Source organism: Pipistrellus hanaki, assembly GCF_964339955.1.
Source record: "Pipistrellus hanaki genome assembly, chromosome: 7".
Classification (NCBI taxonomy): Eukaryota; Metazoa; Chordata; class Mammalia; order Chiroptera; family Vespertilionidae; genus Pipistrellus; species Pipistrellus hanaki.
In genome coordinates, this window is record NC_140509.1 from 38,139,960 (window position 1) to 38,160,616 (window position 20,657).

The 20,657-nt window shown below is 34.4% G+C and overlaps 1 protein-coding gene across 1 annotated transcript in view; it reads right to left on the reverse strand.

Annotated features, from left to right (window-relative positions):
* Positions 1-20,657, reverse strand: part of ME1 (malic enzyme 1) — a 135,462-nt gene that overhangs the window by 11,257 nt on the left and 103,548 nt on the right. Inside the window, exons 8-11 of the mRNA XM_084890631.1 lie at positions 16,255-16,352; positions 14,430-14,543; positions 3,689-3,794; positions 2,046-2,188 (exon numbers count right to left, since the gene is read on the reverse strand). Of these exons, the coding sequence (XP_084746757.1) occupies positions 2,046-2,188; positions 3,689-3,794; positions 14,430-14,543; positions 16,255-16,352 (461 nt within the window). The remainder of the gene's footprint in view (positions 1-2,045; positions 2,189-3,688; positions 3,795-14,429; positions 14,544-16,254; positions 16,353-20,657) is intronic.

Here is a 20,657-nt window from a genome sequence, read left to right on the forward strand (position 1 = left end):
ATACATAAAATGTTAATATGGAGAAGGAAATCTCTCCATACCACTTTTGGTATAGTTCTTCTAGGTTCAATAATCTTTTTTTGTATTTTGTATTTCTAAACTTTCTTAACAGCTTCACCTGTGCCCACAGCTGCGGAGACTCACATCCAGCCGCAGGCAGACCCTGCTTTGTTCTGTAATCCTTTGGCTGAGCCAGTGCTTACATTTACAGCCTCAAGTGACTTTCAATTTTATGTACAGGGACACGGAACATTAAGCGTGATCCTATGAAAGAGTTTAGGCCATTTGCATCAAATGTATTCAAACTTAAAAACACAAGTATATAAATTTAGGTAATTCTGTTTGACTATCACAGCTGAGTCTATAATCTCTTGAGACCTGAACTATACAAAACAAAATTATTACTTAAATACTTAGTATGCTTACTATGTGCAATGTTAAAATTTTGTTATTGCTCAGAGAATTGTTTTTTTTTTCTCCTTTAAGGATTTAAGAACTACTATTGAGGCAAATTCCCCAATCTAGAGCTGAGATAAAAAAATGTAAATTATTGAGGACATTGATGCAACGCAAATAAGAGAAATAAACAATGCAGTAGCTCCTTGCCAACATTTCATCAATTCTAGTCATAAGCATGTAGGACATAACATTAAAGAAGTGGGGCCATCAAAGTCTGATTTGTGCAGGGGCATAACTTTGTGCCGTGTTTACCTTTTCTAGTTCATTTTGGATTTATTTCCAAAATAAAAGTGTTAGATACCTATGATTCAATTTATATCTTTGTTTTGTTTTAAAGACCTTTTCAAACATTTGAAGGGAAGAAGGCTCTGTCAACATATCAGTTAAATATATAGGATGTCACACAAAAAAATGTATACACAATGTCTGTAGACTCTATTACATGTTGAAAATAAAATGGATTTTAATAAACACTGCCTTTATAATTATTCAAAGTGTGCACACATTTTGGGGGGACACCCTATATAGGGTAGGGCAAAAGTAGGTTTACAGTTGTCCATATGAAAATTAAAATAAAACACACACACACACACACACATATATATACATATATATTCATACACACACACACACACACACACACACACACACACACACACACACACACATATATATATATATATATATGCCTAAGTGATCATTACAACTTGTTGATTGAATGACCGGTTGACCAGGAGACCAGTCGCTATGCTGTGCACTGACCACCAGGGGCAGACACTCAACACAGTAGCTGCTCCCTGGTGGTCAGTGTGCTACCACAGCCAACCTCCTGTGGTCCCTTTCCCCAGCCAGCTGGCAGGCCCCAATCAGCCCCGATAAGGACTGCTCCAGATGGCCCCATAGGCCCCGACTGGCAGCCAGCATGAGGGACTCCACCATGCACAAGTTCATGCAACAGGCCTCAAGTTAATAATAATATAAAAAATAAATAGATAATACAAGAATAAACTCTGTTTCTCATACAGCTGCACACCAATTTTGCCTCACCCTGTATATTAATACAAAGATAGCATAAATAAGTCACTTTGGGGAAACAGTAAAGAACTGAAGCTTTGAGAACTCCGGCCTCAGTTTGGCTGGATGTCAGAGTGCTGCCCAGATACTCCACCCACGGCGTCAGAACCCAAACCCAGGGTTAGCAAAGCAAAAATAAGACTGTGGTTTTCATACTGTGTGCTTCAGTGTTTCGGAATAGCTAGTTAAAAGTTATTTTAATAAGCATCTAGAATCAAACTTTTTCCTTTTTAACTTTTATGTTTTAACCTTAGATAATTCCAAATCACTTGAGGGAAATTATCAACAAAACATTACCAAATTTATTTTGTTTTATTGAAGAAGAGGATTTTTTTTACAACAGCATTCTAGAATATAGTTCTTTTCCCTTCTGACCTGTTCACCTTTTTTTTTTTTTCAATCTTGCTTGCATAATTTTTAAAATTTAAGTTGTAAGCTCCATTGATATCTTGCGCTTCCCTATAATGAATCAAAATTTGATAATTAAAATATCAGTTGTGCTTTTGCTTTACCTGGGTTGCTTTATAACACTGCTCTGCAGTGCATTCTGCTTTGCTGGTTGGATTACTCAGAGCAAAAATAATAGGCCGTTCATTGAAGGCAGCCATGTCTTTGAGGATTTGTTCGGAGAATGCCCCACTAATTGCGGCAGCTCCTGAAATAGAAATGAGAAACCAGTGAATTGGACTATCATCTGTTAATAAATCCAAGAAGCCCATGCCCAAACAACAAGGAAAAGTCAGGTCATTTTTTAATAGATGCTAAATAACATTTGTATCAAGGTGACAAAAAAGATAAGTTTATTCATGTCAATTGCCTTTAGGTTTACATATCTACAAGTATCAAAAAAATCACAACTATAACATTTGACTCATAATACACTGAGTTGGTAACTGACCACTAGAAATTTTGATTACAGGTATTTATAACAGGACACTAAAATGTGTCCAAAATGGCCATGTCCGGGTAGTTCAATTGGTTAGAGCATCGTCCCAATATGCCAATGTTGTGGGTTTGATCCCCAATCAGGGCACATACAAGAATCAAACAATTAACACAGAAATAAGTGGAACAAGACATCTCTCTTTCTCTCTCTCAAATCAATAAGTAAAAAATTTATCTCTCTATAAGAAATATATGAGTATATTTCAGTCACCAGGTCTATAAAGTAATTGTGTTTTATAAACCAATGCTAACATTTAAGACACTCATCCAATTCAATTAAAAATCGAAGTATGATGTGTTGAAAGCTTAACAGAGAATGAAGCAATTTGCATAATGGAAATGAAAAAAAGGCAATTCCTGATAGAAGATATTTTATAAACGACAACAATAAAGGCTTCCTACAGTTGCAATCATGGTGTGTATGTTTTTATTATAGTTATCAACATTGTTCTCAATATTGTCATCTGCTTCATATGAGCTTGTAGGAATGGAGTATGACACAAAGTAAGGGCTGACATTATATACACACAAAATACGACTAAGTTTCATGGCTTTCTTTGCGTTCTTTTCAACAACATTAAACTTGGCCATAATAAACATTTCACAGTGCACATGCCATGTTAAGCTACTGTGTTAAGTGCTATGAGCAATACAAAGCTATGTGAAATATGGTCCCTGTCTTCAAGGAGGGTCCAGTTCAGTGTTACTCAGCTCTGGCTATATGAACAGTCTGGGTTGGACAATTCCTTGTTGTGGGGGCTTTCCTGTGCATTCCTAGTCTCTACACACTAGATGTCAGTAATGCTGACCCCATCCCTCCTGTCCTCCCAGTTGTTTCAACCAAAAATATATCCAGGCATTGTCCAATGTTTCCAATTGCGGGCGAGCTCAATCCCATTAAGAGCCGCTGTCCATTGGGAGCAATCAGCTTCGAAAAGTGTTGAATGTGCCAGGTAGTAACGGGCTGACAGGGTTGGCAGAGCGGGCTGCACACTTCACCTGGGATCAGTGAGGCTAAGAAGACAGCATGAATTTACAAATCTAGGTGTCCAGGGGTACCGTTGCTTTGGTGAATATATAATTTTGTTTGTCAATTCCGAAGGTTAGAATTTCAGAAAGCTAAACTATGCCTCATAAATCCGTAGTTAAGAAAAAGAATCAGGTGAAAATGGGGTCAGGTGGGGTTTATATGAGGGAGGGAAACATTTACCTATGAGAGCAGTTGGTTTTATTTCTTGAACAATGTCTTCTAGGTTTTTCATTTCTTTATGTTCATGAGCAAATTCCTCCTTCTCTTTTGTTAAGGCAGCACGCCCCTAAGTAAAGCAAAGAGGAAGAAATGATAAATCTGCCAAACATATGGGAATCAAAGAAATTTCATAATACTACCCATATTGCCAGTATTTACGCTTAACATTTTTATGTTAACAGCTAATCTTAAACTCTCTTCTCCAATGATCAGAGTATCGTTGCACTCATTCTTTTAAGAAATATTTATGTCTTAGACAATGTTTTGGCAATGGGGATATAACAGTGAGCTAAATAAAGTCTTTCCCTTATTTATCTAGTATTTAATATTAAAAATCCTAATCCGAAAGACATCTGTGAGAAACTGACATTAACAAATGGTAATGCAAAATGTCATTTAAATAAAGATACTGTTACTAAAGATTATTTGTTTTAACATAGCAGTGTCTCAGAATGTAGATCTGGCTTTATCTGCAGCACTATCAATTTATATACCATTGATTAAGAATGGAACTGATGGCATATTTTCATCATTTTCTAAATAAGTTTTAGCTTTATATGTATTTATTTGCAATGTTTTGATTATGAGTGTGCCATGTCTTGTCTAGAAAACATCAAATTATATAGTCCAGTTGCAAATATGAAGGATGTTAATTATATAATAAACTCCTGCCTAACTTTTTATTTTTTTTCTTTATTGATTAAGGTATTACATATGTGTCCTTATCTCCTCATTGCCCTCACCCCCCTGGTGTCAACCCCTGCCTAACTTTACATGGTACTTTATGACTTACATGTTGTTTTCATATATTTCATTTGACCCCCTTAACAATTTTAAAAAGTAGAACAAGTATAATTAGAGTTATTTTGCAAAGGAAATAGAGGCTTTAGATGTTAAACAACTTGCCTAAAGTAATGGAATTCAGCCTTTCTGATAATATACACAAGTACAGCTTTAGAGAAAAAGTTTTACAAGCAGTATATAACAGATCATTTGCAAATTGTTAATCCTAAAGATAGTACACTTCTCTTGCTTAAAAAGGTTATAATTTTATTTGTTTTTTTTAAGCAATACATGTGGATTATAGATAGTTTGAAACTTGTTTCATCTGTAAAATGACAGTAAGAATTTCTACCACATCAGATTGTTTGTAGATTACATTAAATTATATATCTAGAGCATTTGACCATTGATAAACTAATAGACAAAGGAAATATGGTATCCACAATGGAATATTACTCAGTTATGAAAAAGGGAAATTTGTCATTTGTGACATGTATGGACCTTGAGGGTATTATGCTAATTGAAATAACTCAGACAGAAAAATACAAATACTGTATGATCTCACTTATAAGTGGAATCTAAACAAAAACAAAAACAAAAAAAACACCCCACTGCCCTAGCTGGTTTGGCTCAGTGCATAGAATGTCAGTTTGAAGACTAAAGGGTCTCAAGTTCGATTCCAGTCAAGGGCACATCTCCAGTAAGGGGCATGTAGGAGGCAGCAGATGAATGATTCTCTCTCATCATTGACGTTTTTCTCTCTCTTCCCCTCTCCATTCCGCTCTGAAATCAATAAAAATGTATTTTACAAAAATAAATAAATAAACCCCACTAATGCATAGATACAGAGAACAGATTGGTGGTTGTCAAAGGCGGAGGGTGGGGGGTGGGCAAAATGGGTAAAGGGTGTAAAAAATTACAAACTTTCAATTATGAAATAATTAAGTCCTGGGAATATAATGTATAAATACCATGGTCACTATAGTTAATAATACTGTATTATACATTTGAAAGTTGCTAAAAAAAAAATAGATATTAACAAAAGTTCTCACCACAAGAAAAAAACATTTAACTCCGTGGTGATGGATGTTAACCACATTATTGTGGAGAGCTTCTCACAATATAAACAAATACTGAAACATTATGTTGTACACCTGAAACTAATATAATGTCATATGTCAATTATATCTCAATTTTTAAAAATATTTAATTTATTCAGAGTCAAATTTGAAGCTTCTTGTTCCATATTTATTCCAGGAGAGAACACTCTAATTTCTAGTAATATTAAGTTGAATTTCGTTAATCCATATTCTTTTCATCATGCTTATTACAAAAAATACAGTCAAAAGAATCATACAATTTCAGTTCCCAACTTCATCAGGAAGCATAACCTTATGTTCAATAAAACCCATCTATTATCACAGCCTTTTTAGAATTTAGTAGTAAGTCTAACAACAAACAATTATGTAAAGCTGGTCTGATTTTGTGAGTAAACACTATATATTCTCATTTCCTTGTAATATTTAAAATAAAACAATAATGAAATATTATAATTATCACTAAATTACAGTATTGGAGGTAACCCCATACTCACCTGGTGTCCCCATTCCTCACATCTCTTAGTGTCACAACTGGGAAATCTATATCATTTACATATCTCAATCACAAATTAGTTAAGTATCATCCTAAGATATGGCTAGACTTGATAATTTATTAGTCACAACTAAGAAAATAGAAGTATTTGAGTTGCTATAGAATTCCCCCCAGATATTTTGATAATTCAGACTCTGATTTAGGCTCCAATTCCTCTTCATCCCTTTTCTGGGTCAATATTCTTTGTAATGTACTTCATAGTTCCTTTCACAAAAGGTAGAGTATACTTTCCTGCCCCTTTGTCTTTGGATGTAAACATGTGGCTTGCTTTGATCAATAAAATATGAGCTGAAGTGAAAGAGAGCCAGTTCCAAGCTTAGTTAGGCCGTAAGAGGAATTGTTGGCACTATTTGTTCTCTTGTTCCTTGCCATCCTTTTAGAAGTGCACAACCTGCTTCCTTGCTGGTCCAAGGGGGATGGCAGCCTTGTGCAGCGGACCCGGACCCAACTTGCAGCTTAGAGTCACCCAGCCAACATTCTCAGAGCTACCCCATCTGACTTCCGGTGCAGTTGAGGCTAAAAGGCTAAACTATAGTCCCCAGACTCTTGCAGCTATGGTTTCTGTTTTAAACATAGCGGTCACCAAGCTGATGTACCTTCACAGGACCTTGAAGGAGAAATGAGCATCATGAAGTGGTGGCTACATGGCTCTTCTGGAAGCTTGTGGTGGTGATGTTTGTTTTCAGGCACATGTGGCAGTCTTTAGTGTCTAGTCCATCACAAACAGGTGGGTGCTAAGTAATGGTGGTATGCAGCTACTATATTGGACACTTTCCTGTTTATGGTTGAGACATTGAATCTTGAGTGAGAAGCAAGAGCAGCGCCCTTGCTAATGTGCAGATTTGTTTGAGAAGAACTTCTCAGAGGTAAGCCTGGTTCTTACTTCTTCAAAAGTTTAGAGATGCTTCCACAGACAAGAGAACTTGTGTAATGTGTGCTAGGTTCTCTAACATAGATAATTATTCACCTACTCCAAACCAGCTATAGTCATCCAATGCAATGTTATACCATATAATTTTGAGGGCTGCTAAGAAAAAAATCATATCTTTCAGAGAAGACTGGATGAATCGCAGGCTTTGCCTATTGGTCTTTTGGATTATAGTCTAACTGTGTCATATTACTTTTATGGCCAAACAGAGAATCCTTTTTCACGCTGTGGCAGAGAATTCTAATTGTCCATCAATTCACTCTCTACTTTTAAAAAAATAAATGTTTATTTTATTGTGATAAAAACACTTAATATGAAATTTACTCTCTTAATAAATATTTAAGTGTACAACCTCTCTTTTTCTTTGGTTTCCATTCTCTCCTTTTTAATAAGATTTCCCAGTTTTAGCCAACCATATGGCTACTCAGGTGGAAACTATATTTCTTAGCTCCTTGCAGCCTGGAGTGAGATGAGACTGAGACTACCCAATGGCCAAAAGGACAGAGTGGAAGTTATGTGAGCAACTGCTGTGATGATGTATCTTTAAAAAGGAAGGAGGCACAGTCCCCCATTCCATTCCTCACGCTCTGAAATACAATGAAAAATATTTAATGTGGGTTAGACCCCTAAGTTTCCCTGGAATGAGAGGCAAGCCATAAAGAAAGAATAAACAATGTCTGAAAAGAAAAGATGTATGCTGCTATCATGAGGATCTTCCTTTATCAATAATAGTAACAGCACTGACAGTTCCTACCCCCTGAAGCCAGCACTTAGCCAAAAGATGCATCTGGTGAGAAACATAAATGAATCACAGCCTCGCCCCCAAGTGTGGATTCCTGGTGGTGACTTAGGAATGCTGACAGAATACGGAGAGGAGGCCAGGAATCATGAAATAGCAATACTCGCATAACTGATGGGCTTCACTTGTCAAAAAGAAGAATCAAAAGACAAAATAAAGGTCTCCTAAGTATTTTCTAAACCATTTTCAAACTTGATGTGAATAGCTGGTTTAGAATTAAAAACTTTTTGGAACGTGACCTTCTCTGGATCTAGTAATATTAAGGCAATTGCCTTTACCTTTGGATTTCTATTTTATGGACCAATGGCTCACTTTTCTCCTGTTTTCAAAATCTAATTTGGAATCCATACTCTTTATGCCAATACTTAAGTTGGATATAAGATATAGAAGATTTATTTTCCCTTCATTCTCCCTTTCCAGGATCCTTGTTTGCTCAGCATTTTGCTATCTTTTGGTAAAGTGCTTGTGGGCACTTATCTCAGAAATCCCAAATTCTAGAGTTTCTTTCTTTGTTTTTTAAGTCTCCAATTACAACAAATGCATTATGGATAGCTGGGAATTTCTTTTGAATGTTATTGCTTTTTAAGTGCCCCTCATTTTGTTTGGTGCTGATTCTTAGTACAGGATAGAAGATACAATATAACAAATTATTTCCTTTATTAAAAGTACATACATTCTGGTACGGGTAGGAAGGATAGGTGGCAAAGGGTGTCAAGATTTTGGCTTAACATTCCATGATCCGGGGTATGTATAAAAAATCAATTATAGACTGCCTACAAACGCACGCATGCACGCACGCATGAAAAGAACTCTTCCACGAGTGTCTACCTTGAATCCACGCCTGCTTACGCAATCAGCCCCATTTTACTGGCCTATTTTGTTGCCATGTCATTAATGTATTCAGTTGAATCTGACCCTCTTTGGATCTGCAGACGGGCCTTCCCAGAGCATTGTCAGTAATGCTTCACTACAAGACTTTCAGTGAAGGTATGTGCGCTTGTTAAAGACCTCAGAGCTGTGTTTCATCATCTCAGGACAGACTTTAAAAAGATAAATGATGTGGCAAAAGTATTTTCCATGCTAGAGCATAACAAAGGCTGCAGAATGGTCATAATTTAAGATAAAAGTATGTTAAAACCATTAATATTTAATACTGTTAAAAATCAATATCCATAATTTCCAAACTGTCTAAAAGACTCACACTCGTAATTCTTTGTCTCTGCTTTTTAATACATATGTATACATGGATCATACCCTATATGAACTAGAAAAGAAAGAATAAAAATCAAGTCAATACTTTTCACCAAGCTTCAAAGTCTCTTAGGAGTTAGAATTTTTTTTTTTAAACCATAGTGGATGAATGTATTAACCATCATTCAAGGTGGTAGTAGGATCACTGGCTGAAACTGATGATATCCTAGAAGAAAGGAAACCTTTTTCTATACAGCGTGGACCTACAGATTAAGCTCTCAGGAAGGAAATAACTGTACTGTCAAAAGTACCCTTAACAATATATAAGATGCCTTAATTCATATCTCTTTTCATAGGAACCAAACATTTAACTATAAAGAAAAAAATTAACTCAAAACAATTACATAAAAGAAAACAAAAGAAAACTATAATAAAAAAAATTCTATAGTCCTAGTTTGAGTTTCCTGCCTCAGCACTGATTTGGTTCATTAGTGAAAGCAGGCACGTATTTACTGACAATACATGAAGTCTGGACTGGTTTACGGTGTGGCTCCTGTCCTCTCTGAAAGTGCCCTCTTTTAATTTGCATATCATTGTGAAATGCATAACATCAGTCATTCTGGCATGTTCCTTTTTCATTCCTTCTTCACTGGATTTATTCTCTCTCTACTTTTTATTTTGGAAGGATTTCTTTTAAACCAATTCTTAGCTTCTTTATATTAGAGTCTATTAATATTAGCTGGCTAAATAGATATGTCAATATTTCTTGCTTTGAAATACTAACCTAATGTATTGTATTTAAATATTACCAGTGACCATAAAATCAATTTCAATCAACTTTATTGATATTGGTGAATTATTATTTAAGATATTGATATTTATAGCATAAATTCACTCCACTGTACATGTGGATAGGAGGTAAATGATAGAAAATGCACGAAATATGATGTTGAAAATGAAAAGAGAAGACATGTCAGGATAATACATTTCTAATCTGGTGATGCTATAGCTCCACAAATGAGCTAACCTTACAGTTTACTAATTTTGGTTTTATGTCTTTAAAGAGTTAAGGTGTTTGACTAATAAAAATTTCTACTTAAAACTTTATGATATTTTTATAAATACAAACAATTACACTGCAAGTTAATAAAATTAGTAAAATGATTATTATTGGTTCTCAGGAAAGGTTGTAAAATATTAAGGATAAAGAATAACAAACACACAAAAATCTTGTAAGTTTGAAAAAAATTATACTGACTTACTAGTTATTTTAAGATTTATTAGTTCCACACAAAACACTAACATAATTTTGATTTTTGAAAACACAAAAGAAAAAGCAGTTAACTGAAGCTTCTTTTAATTCTTTTCTATGAAATACTGCACAAGCTATTAAATATATAACAACTTTTTAAATGTAACTTTATTTGCCTTGGCAAGCAGAATATATGCAGTTCTTTATTTTGGCAAGTAAAAGCATGAAGTAAGAGTGACTGATTATGTCTAGCAACAACTTCACAGTTATTCCAAATATTATAATCCATGGAATTTGAACTCACTAAGTTAAAGTTGAGGTGCTAAAATCTATGTATTTTATGAATATTTCACATATTAAAAAGTCAGTAGAAATCACAAAACCACAATCACAGACTTTCACTTTTGTATGGATTCTTGAATGTATTACATCCGAAAGCACAGCATAACTTGTATAGCTTTTTCCATGGCTCCAACTGTTTACATGCGGATGATCCCCAAATCTCCATCTCCAGGAGCCCAGACCCTTAACCTGAGCCTTATTCTTTTATCTCTGATTGCCAAGGGGACATCTCTGTCTAATGTCTTCACAGTCACCTTAAACTAGCTATGTCCAAAACTGATCTCATTATCTTTCCCGTAAACAGGTCCATTCTTTATTCCTTTTCTACATTATGGCTACATCACTTATCAAGGAGTCCTGCTAGATTCCTTCCTCTACTCTATCCTACTCCTCCCTCCATATTTAAACAGTTCCTACGTATGCTAATAATCCTATTTTTTTTAAATTGATTTTAGAGAGAGAGGAAGGGGATCAGCGATCTTCCACTGCATGAGACAACACTGAATCAACTGAGCCATACTGATCAGGGCCCTATTTCTTAAATTCAAACTTTTTCACTCACCCCTAGAGTCACTGCTTTATTTCAGAACCAACTAATTTTTATCAATATCATTGCAACAGCTTTGTAATGCATTTCCTTCCCTTGTTTTAACCTCATTTCAGTCTACCTTCCACAATGCCTTCAAAGTGACCAGAGGCAAACCTCCTCTGCATAAGTTCCTTCAGTTGATGGTAAATGCTGCCCTTCAGCCTGGAAGGCCATTCATTAATTAATTCATTTATTAACAAAATATTTATTATCAATTATAGACACTATGTAGGCTTTGGAAATATAAGGAGATGAAAAACATGATCCCTATTTTCATTCAAGATCTAAAAGTGAACTTGTTCTTCTACTTCTTTTGCCTCAGTTTTGGATATAAGAAGTTTAAAGATGTCTATGGAAACTCCAGGTAAACTCCCAATTCTTCCTTTCAAAGTTACCTGAAGAGACATCTTATCTTGGAATCTTCCTCAGTATTCCTATTAAAGCTGGAAGTGACCTCTATGTGTACCTCTGACATCAAGGACGTATTTCTATAACATTTTCAGGTAGAATTGTAACTCCTGGCTTTTTTGAATTTTCCCTAGTAGGCTGTGAGCCTCCTGAGATGCAGGGCCTCATTGTGTCCCCCAAGGCTAAGATAATGCCTGATCCATAGGTGACTTTATTCAGTAAATCTTATTCTTTCATGACTACAATATTTTTCATGTGACCACAGTGTACAATTTTTATAGTTATACTAATTCTTCAAAGAACAACAATTTTAAGCCAAGAAATTGAAAATTTTGTTGTAAATTTTTATTTTAAACAATTAATTTGCTATTTTAAAAAATTAATGAAATTATTATTACTTGGTTCTCAGAAGATGCTGTCAAAGTGATTTCTATCTTGTTTTATTACTTTAGAGATTCTCATTTGCTATAAAAAATTATGTATATACTTTTTCTTCTGAGGTAAAATGTGTCAGTCTGTACTGATTTTATTATTTTTATTTTATTATATTTTTAAAAATATATATTTTATTGCTTTTTTAGAGAGGAAGAGAGAGCGACAGAGAGCCAGAAACATCGATGAGAGAGAAACATCGATTAGCTGCCTCCTGCACCACCCCCCCTCCCCACCAGGGACGTGCCCGCAACCAAGACACATGCCCCTGACTGGAATTGAACCTGGGACCTTTCAGTCCGAAGGCAGACGCTCTATCCACTGAGCCAAACCAATTTCGGCTAAACTGATTTTAAAAATAAACTTTTTTTCTAGTTTTATCTCCCCCCCCCCACCCTTTTATTGAACTTACTGTGGTGATACTGGTTAACAAAATGATACAGGTTTCAGGTGCATAACTGTACATCTATACACTCTATTGTCTGTTCACCACCCAAGTCAACTCTCCATCCCTCAGTATTTACACCCCTTTACCTCCTCCACCCCAATCCTGAAATCACCTTACTGTTGTCTGTGTCCTTGAGTTTTTTTCTCTTTTTTGCTCAATCCCTCCACCTCATCCACCCAGCCCCCTGCCCAGACAGCTGTCAACCTGCTAACTTTTCTAACTTTAAAGGAATACAATTACTTGGTAGAATTTAGAATATACAGACAGACAATAAAATAATGTTAGTTTTAAAGTAATATTTATTTGATGCATTTCCTTCTATGACTCTTATATGTAACTCAATTTTTAAACAAAATAGTTATACATAAGACGGTGTTTTCCTTTTTTACCTAATGTATTATAAAATCTTTAATGCTATTTATAGTTCTTTGAGAACCATTTTAAGCTTGTATGTTATACTTATGTGACTATTCCAAGATTTATTGCACAGTTATCCTTTATTTAGGTAAGTATAACAACAGATCACTATTATAATTAATATATGATAAAATATATCACTATCATATATAATGTTGTGATAACATCTTCATAAAAAACATTGCACACATCTCTATCTCTATTAGAATATATTTTTAGAATGGAAATTATTGGCCAGGCCAGTGTTGCTCAGTGGTTAAGCATCCACCCATGAACAGGAAGTCACAGGGCACATGCCTGGATTATAGGCTCCATCCCCAGTAAGGGGCATGCAGGAGGCAGCTGATCAATGATTCTTTCTCATCGTTGATGTTACTATCCCTCTTTCCCTCTCCCTTCCTCTAAAAATATATCTAGAAAAAAGAATGGAAATTATTGGATCAAAAGCATGAACTTTTAAAAGCTCATGATACATACAAAACAGTTTTCCAGAAAGTTTGTATACATTCACATTTGCTTATATATTAAATTACCGAACACACTGCTTATGTTTATTTTAAAAATTCATCCTTGTGTGGAAAGGGGATGTACATTATTTTTTCCAGTAGTTTAAGAAAGTGTGATTGATGTGCACAGATGGTAGAAGGAATAATGATGCCTTACAACACATGTGTCAAACACAAGGCCCGCGGGCCAAATCCAGCCCGCCAGGCCTTGCAATGTGGCCCGCACCGCGCTGTCATCACTGCACTCCGCTGTCAGTTTATGACATTGTCAGTTTATGACTGTTCAGTAAACCATTCGGCCCGCGATTTAGGCTGGATTTTAGATTTTGGCCCCTTCTCTGATTGAGTTCGACACCCCTACCTTACAACTTTGCAGCAACATGGTTACTTACCTCGTCTTACTTACTTCTACCACGATCCTATGAAGTGGGACTATCATCTCTATTAAAGCTAGGGAAACTGAACCTCAAGTAAGTCAACATTGAAACAGGCCATTTATTAAAACCCTCCTCAGGAACTCCCATTCAAACACTGAGAATTTGGTTGAGAGAAAGTAGCAGGTAAAAGAGTAGCTATTTATTTATTTATTTATTCCTCCTTTCTTTCTAGCTAGTATGCAATTAGACAGGTGGCCTTTAATAAAAGGAGTTATGCCCAGGAGTTTCATCTGTATCAGTATCAGATTGCCTCAGCTGGAAACTCACCTCATTCAACTGGACTGGCCTGAAGAGCCCATTCACATCACCTCCCTGACAGGCTCTCTAGCGGAGCCATATTTTTCTTCTTTATCCAGAAGAGTATCAGTATTGCTGAACAACATGGTCATTCACATATAAGGGCTACTCCTCAAACACAGTTTTGGGGGTGGCATAGATGAAAACAGTAGTAGTCTTTGGGATAAGCATCCAGAATGGCAGATCAATTTTTCTTCTGGTTAAAATGACAAATTCTTACCTTAACTATCAATCCTTTAGAGTCAACCAACCATATCTTTTTTATGGCTTCCTCCTTTGGTAAACCTTCTTTCTCCATGGCCATTACAATCAGGTGAGCAATCCCTAAGGAAGCCTGAGAAAAGGTCATAAAAACAAAAATATTTTAAGTTGTTCCACATTATATCTTATCAGGTTACATTTCACTGCATTTTGTTCTTGTTATTAAGGAAGTACAAAATGGCCCTGTCTGCTGGCCTAAAGAGCTATTCATTTATTCATTTGTAGTGGGAGCAAAGCATTTTTGTCACATTTGGGTTAAAATGAATGACAATTATTCTTATCACAACAGAACCACTATTATGAAGCTTCCTATTTAGCCACAAATAAACCAGTAATATCCTTGATTGTCAGTATCTTTAATCATGCTAATACAATTAAGATTTGTGCCAATAAGAAAATATTGAATTTAAAATAATGAACTGGTCAGCCTTGCTTATTGGACTGTGTATTGTTTATTGTTGGGTTCAAGCTCTAACTGAATTTGAAGAAGGAAGCCAGGTCATTTGGATGATAGGCAATAAAATGAAACACAGAAAATCCCAAGCATTTATTTACCCTCTTAATTTGGACAAAAAAAGCACTGTGAATTTTCTTTCAAGATTAAAAGAATGAACTTCTTTGGTATTTGATAAACGTTGTCATAATCTGTGAAATTTCCAAAACGTTATCATGAGTGACAGTTTTGAGCCATCCAACCATGAATACTTCTATCCTACTGTCAAAAGCTGGCCTGTGCCACTCAACAAAATCCTTTGGAAATTCAAAAGAAGTTTACCAAAATGAAGTACAGCATGATACAATCCACAGAAATAAAAAACTCAAATATTAATGAACTCTTACTTGCCCTGATTTTTATTTCAGTATGAAAACAAATTTGTGATTTACATTCTGAGTATTTCACATCTATAGCTTGGCATCTAAGTTCTAGATTTGTATATTTTGTTTTAAGAACAAGTAAAATCAAAACCAACATAATTTCTACAAGTGTAATGTATTTAGTCATAATCTTATTAAATTTGTATATTTAAACCTTCTTAAAATATATATGGTACAGCCACAAGGCATTTCTCTATTTATTTCATTCTATAATTCTGAACAGATTTGACAGTTTTCTCGCAAGAAGCTCAACTCAACTAACATTTTAATTTCTATTTTGGGGGTGAATTATTATTGCTAGAGTCTAATTTGCTTTCAAATGATAAATTTATAGGAAAAGATAACAGAAAATAGCATAATTCTGTCTTGATACTATCTCCTTCCAAAAGTATAAAATATTTTTGTTCTTTCTTGTGAGAACAGTTGTAATGAACAATGAGTCTCTCGAATACTTTTTTCTTAAAAACTTAGATATAGTTATATGTGTAAACATTGAGTTGTGAGTGAAATTAAGAAAACTTTTGTGACACTGGAGGATATAAAAGCATCAGTTAGCATACCCTATTTCTTAAAGGCTTTTATACTAGTAGTATATACTAAGCATACATTGGAAACTTCTGTTATCGCATGGCACCTTAAATATGCATAATAAAAACCTGTGGCAACATCTGGTAAACTTATCAATGTAAAAATGTGAAAAATATCTCTATAATGCTAAAGCCTCCTACGAAAAATTAATAGGCCTCAAAATGAATGTAAATTTAAATTTGTGAATCTTTCAATAAAACCTATATTTACAATATACTAGAAATTTGAAAGAATACCTCAAATTTCAAGTTAATGAGGAATTAAAATGAACTCTATGTTCATTAGTCTAGGAGAACGTAAGTATTATATACAGCAGGTACCTCTCCAGCTCCTTGGAATAGGATTGTTTGATCGGACAGTTTGTTCTTGGTTATTCGAAGAGCTGCAAGGATACCTGCGACTGCAACAGATGCCGTTCCTAAAAGAAGTAATAAATGTCCTTGAGTAATCCTCACACAGATCCTGCCAATGTCTACGCCTCCGAGCTTTATTCACATCTCAAAACCACATACAACAGTTTAAATGGTACAAAGAGGGAGCCTGTGGTTGTCGGATTCCATCCTTGCATATGAGGTGAAAGTCTCAGGCAACTGACATCAATATTTTAGTATATTCTTGAAACTCTGAAAAGAAGATTCTGTGACTTAATTTGGTGATGCAATAAATAAGAGCAAGGGATTTGGATTCTTATGTGTATTCTACCTCAACCCCTGTTTACTAGCTGAATTACTTTAGAAAAATTATTTTGTACATCTGTTTCCTTATCTGTAAAAGAGTTTTGCTATCTGAGATAAAAGACTACTAAGTGTTATTAGATTCTTTTACCTAATTGCTCTTGGGGCTCTAAAATCTATTACTGATCCCCTCTAGCCAGAGAGGGCATATAGTAAGTGTTTATTGATAATGGTGTTGTTGGTGGTAATGATGTTTATGATACATTTGGAATTTAAGGTTTTAATTTTCTATTTGAAAAATTAACAGTTAATATCAATTTTAGCCCTAGCTGATTTGGCTAGAGTACTGGCCTATGGACTGAAGGGTCCCAAGTTCGATTCTAGTCAAGGGCACATGCCCAGGTTGTGGGCTCTATCCCCAGCAGAGGGTGTGCAGGAGGGAGCTGATCAAAGATTCTCTCTCATCACTGATGTTGCCATCTCTCTCTCTCTCTCTCCCTTCCTCTATGAAATCAATAAAAATATTTTAATCAATTTTAAAATCAGAAGTTGTAGCATTCTTTATTTGGCTTCCTACCTAAAATCACTGGTGAATCCCAAAGGTGCTAGACAAAATTAATGTAAAATTTATTTAGAATAAAAACTGAGTTTTCTGCATGGTCGTAGAAACTTCACCAATTCTAATTTTATTACTTTGCCATATAAGCTTTCACAGATCACAGAGCAGTTCTTTTGCTTTGAGCATAATTACATAGCTCAACCCCTTTATGGCTCATGTCTGAAGTAAATCTGTGCAGCTTCTTGCAGTATGTTCCAGCTGTGTCTACATTTTACTCCTTTAAAGTAATGATTCTAGATAATGATTCAAGATAAAGCCTGGTTAAAGTGTAAAAACAATCACTGGTAAAACAATAACAGATTAGAATAGGTCTGATGAATGACAATTATGAAATGTTACATATGCCAACTACCAAAACACATTAAACATGCCATCATCAATATATCTGTTCTTTTAAATATTTTGGTTGTTTCTTTCCTATAGAATTTTGTGGTCATAAATAAGATCACAATAAGTAACAATTATAATTATTGAAGACCCTTTCTTGTATGTTTTTTTATTTTGGAACATAATGTGCATCACAAAAATAAAATGCTTGCAATTTGGAATCACCAGTGGAATAAATGATGTTCTGTGGTAAGTCATACTCTATGCAAAGGCCACTTTTCCATAGATTATTTAAAATGAAAAGCTGTTTAAATACACAACTGATCTATGTATGAAAAATACCATGACAGCATTAGAATGGTATTTGTTTCATACATCTACATATATTTACTACAACTGTTAAATACATGAAAAAATAATTTTAGTTAGAGAAGTATATCTAGTCACTAGATAAGTACTTATTCACAAATAATAACTCAATCTATATATATTTCAGGCTCTTTTGAAGTAAAATAGCCAGAAATTTGGATTTGAGGGACTCTATTTTCCCTTCTCTGATATTTTGTAGTTTTAAGGGTTTCTACAGATTCTATCAGCACCACAAGATTTAACCAGTTGCAGAGTCATCATCACAGTGTCATCAGCAACTTCTGTATTTATATTATTGTTTTGATTTTAAGAACTGCACATTTAAGAATAGACAATAAAATATTCTGAAAGTTCCTATCTATAAAGTGGTGACTTATTTGTATATGGTTATGCTAAATCAGTCTGTATTTTTAATTCAAAATGCTTTAAGTTCATACATATCCGAATTAAGACAAAAATAAGTTTCTGTCTATACTGGGTATCATCAGAGCCTTATACTTAAATACATATTCTATAATATTTTCTGAGTACTTAATCAAACACTTCTCTTCACAGAATTAAATAAAATCAGAGCCCAGCTGGTGTGGTTCAGCAGTTGAGCATTGACCCAGGAACAAGAGGTCAGAGGTTCAATTCCCAGTCAGGGCACCACACCCAGGTTGTGGGTTTGATCCCTATTAGGAGGCATGCAAGAGGCAGCCAATCAATGATGATATTCCTCTCTCATCAATGTTTCTATCTCTCAATCCCTCTCTCTCTCTAAAAATCAATAAAAAATATATATATTTTAAAAGAATAAAGTCAGAACGATATTTTTAGCACTACCAAAAAGATACTTGAATATAATTCCTAAACATGGGTTGTTTGGACTTTCTGGTACAATCTTGATTTAAATTTCATTGCAGTCAGAGTAAATGCGGTAAGTGGATATTTCAGAATTATTTGAATTCTTACAATAAATTATTCCAAAATAACTTTGGTTTTGAAATTGACGACTAAACTTTTAGTCAATCAGAGAGAGGCTACTGTTTACAAAATCACTGTATTGTAAAGAATTTACTCATTTATTCAATGACAATCATGTCATCATCTTCTGGAACATCATCACAACAATCCAATTCCTGAATTTCCTGGTGAATTTCTTGTGACTCCATTTCTTTCAGAATCAGTGGACCAAATCTCTCATGGTTAGCCTGGGGGGGGAGAGGGGGGGTGTTCTTATTTTCAGGGGGATGCCTTATATTTCACTCAGAAGGAAACCTGTAAGTAGGTGTTATTTTCGGAGGATGTCTTATTTTCGGGGAAACACGGTAGGTTAAGTCCTAGGGATGTACTGTATAACATGGTGACTATAGTTAACAATACTGTATTATATATTTGAAAGTTGCTAAGAGAATACATGTTCTCATCACAAGAAACAAAATTTGTAACTATATGAAATGATGGATGTTAAGCCTATTGCAGTATATACATATATCAAATCATTATGTTGTACAACTAAAACCAATACAATATTCCACATCAATTATACCTCAATTTTAAAAATAAATAATTAAAATAAATAAAGATCTGTACATTTGTTTTGCATTTTTACTTGCTCAGGATAAGTTGCTAAAAATAAAATTATCAGATCAAAGATCTGCACGTTTTCAAGGTATTTGACACATGTTACCTCTCCAGGAATTTTACCAATTTATATTTCCACCTTCGATGAATGAAAATGCTCATTTTCTTTAAAACATCATTAACGGTTAGAATGATAAAAATATTTGCCAGTTTGATAGAGAAAAGCAGTTTCTCATTTGCTATTTAATATGCTTTTTATAACTTAATGGTGTAGTGAAACTTTAAAATGTGGTTTTTCAGCCAATGTATTCATTCTTTCGTGAAATCTTTTCAATTATCAACACATTTAGTATAAGATTAGGCAACATTTACCTTATTTTAAAAATCCTAACAATCAAACTAGGAGCCAAAGAGGCTACTATGAGAAGAAAAATCTCTTTTTGTAGTTGATTTTAAAATAAACAGAGAATGAGACCAACTCTTTGGGTGAATTTGCTCAAGTTTGATGGCCTCCAAGTTATATAATTAAATGTTTAATAGATTTAATTCGCACATTTTTTTCAATTAAAAATAATTTATAATTAGAATGCATTATGAACTAAATAAATTTTGAATCAAAATCTCTATTGCTTATGATTATTTTAGATCATTAATACAGTAGAATTTTAAATATTTTAAAAAATCAAATATATTCATAACATAATATCTTTAAATAACACATCTGTTTTAAAAAATTCCCCAAGGGTTCAATGTAAAAACATTTATTTACATGGTAAGGCTGTAATACTTACATAATTCTTTTTGTTGGCACTGGAAGGCAATTCCTATGCCCACAGTGGGGAAAGTATTACATTTGTGGGAAAAATGGTAAAAACATAAGGTTAAAAAGGTAAAATAGAAGCATATGTGGGAAATGTGTCACTAAGGACACTATTTGGTATGGAAAAATGGTTTGGTCATTTCTAGTCAGAAACCTAATAAGTGGCCACAAGTTTTCTTTTGTCAGAGATTAAATCTATTTTTTCCCCCCAAATTATTCATTTTGAGGCGAAGGCAGTTTTATTTTAAAACTCCTATGTGAAAATAGGTAGACAAAATGGATGTTGATTACATTTGAGGGCAGGTTACTGGGGATGAAAAACCAGTACTGAATGCCTCCATGACTTGA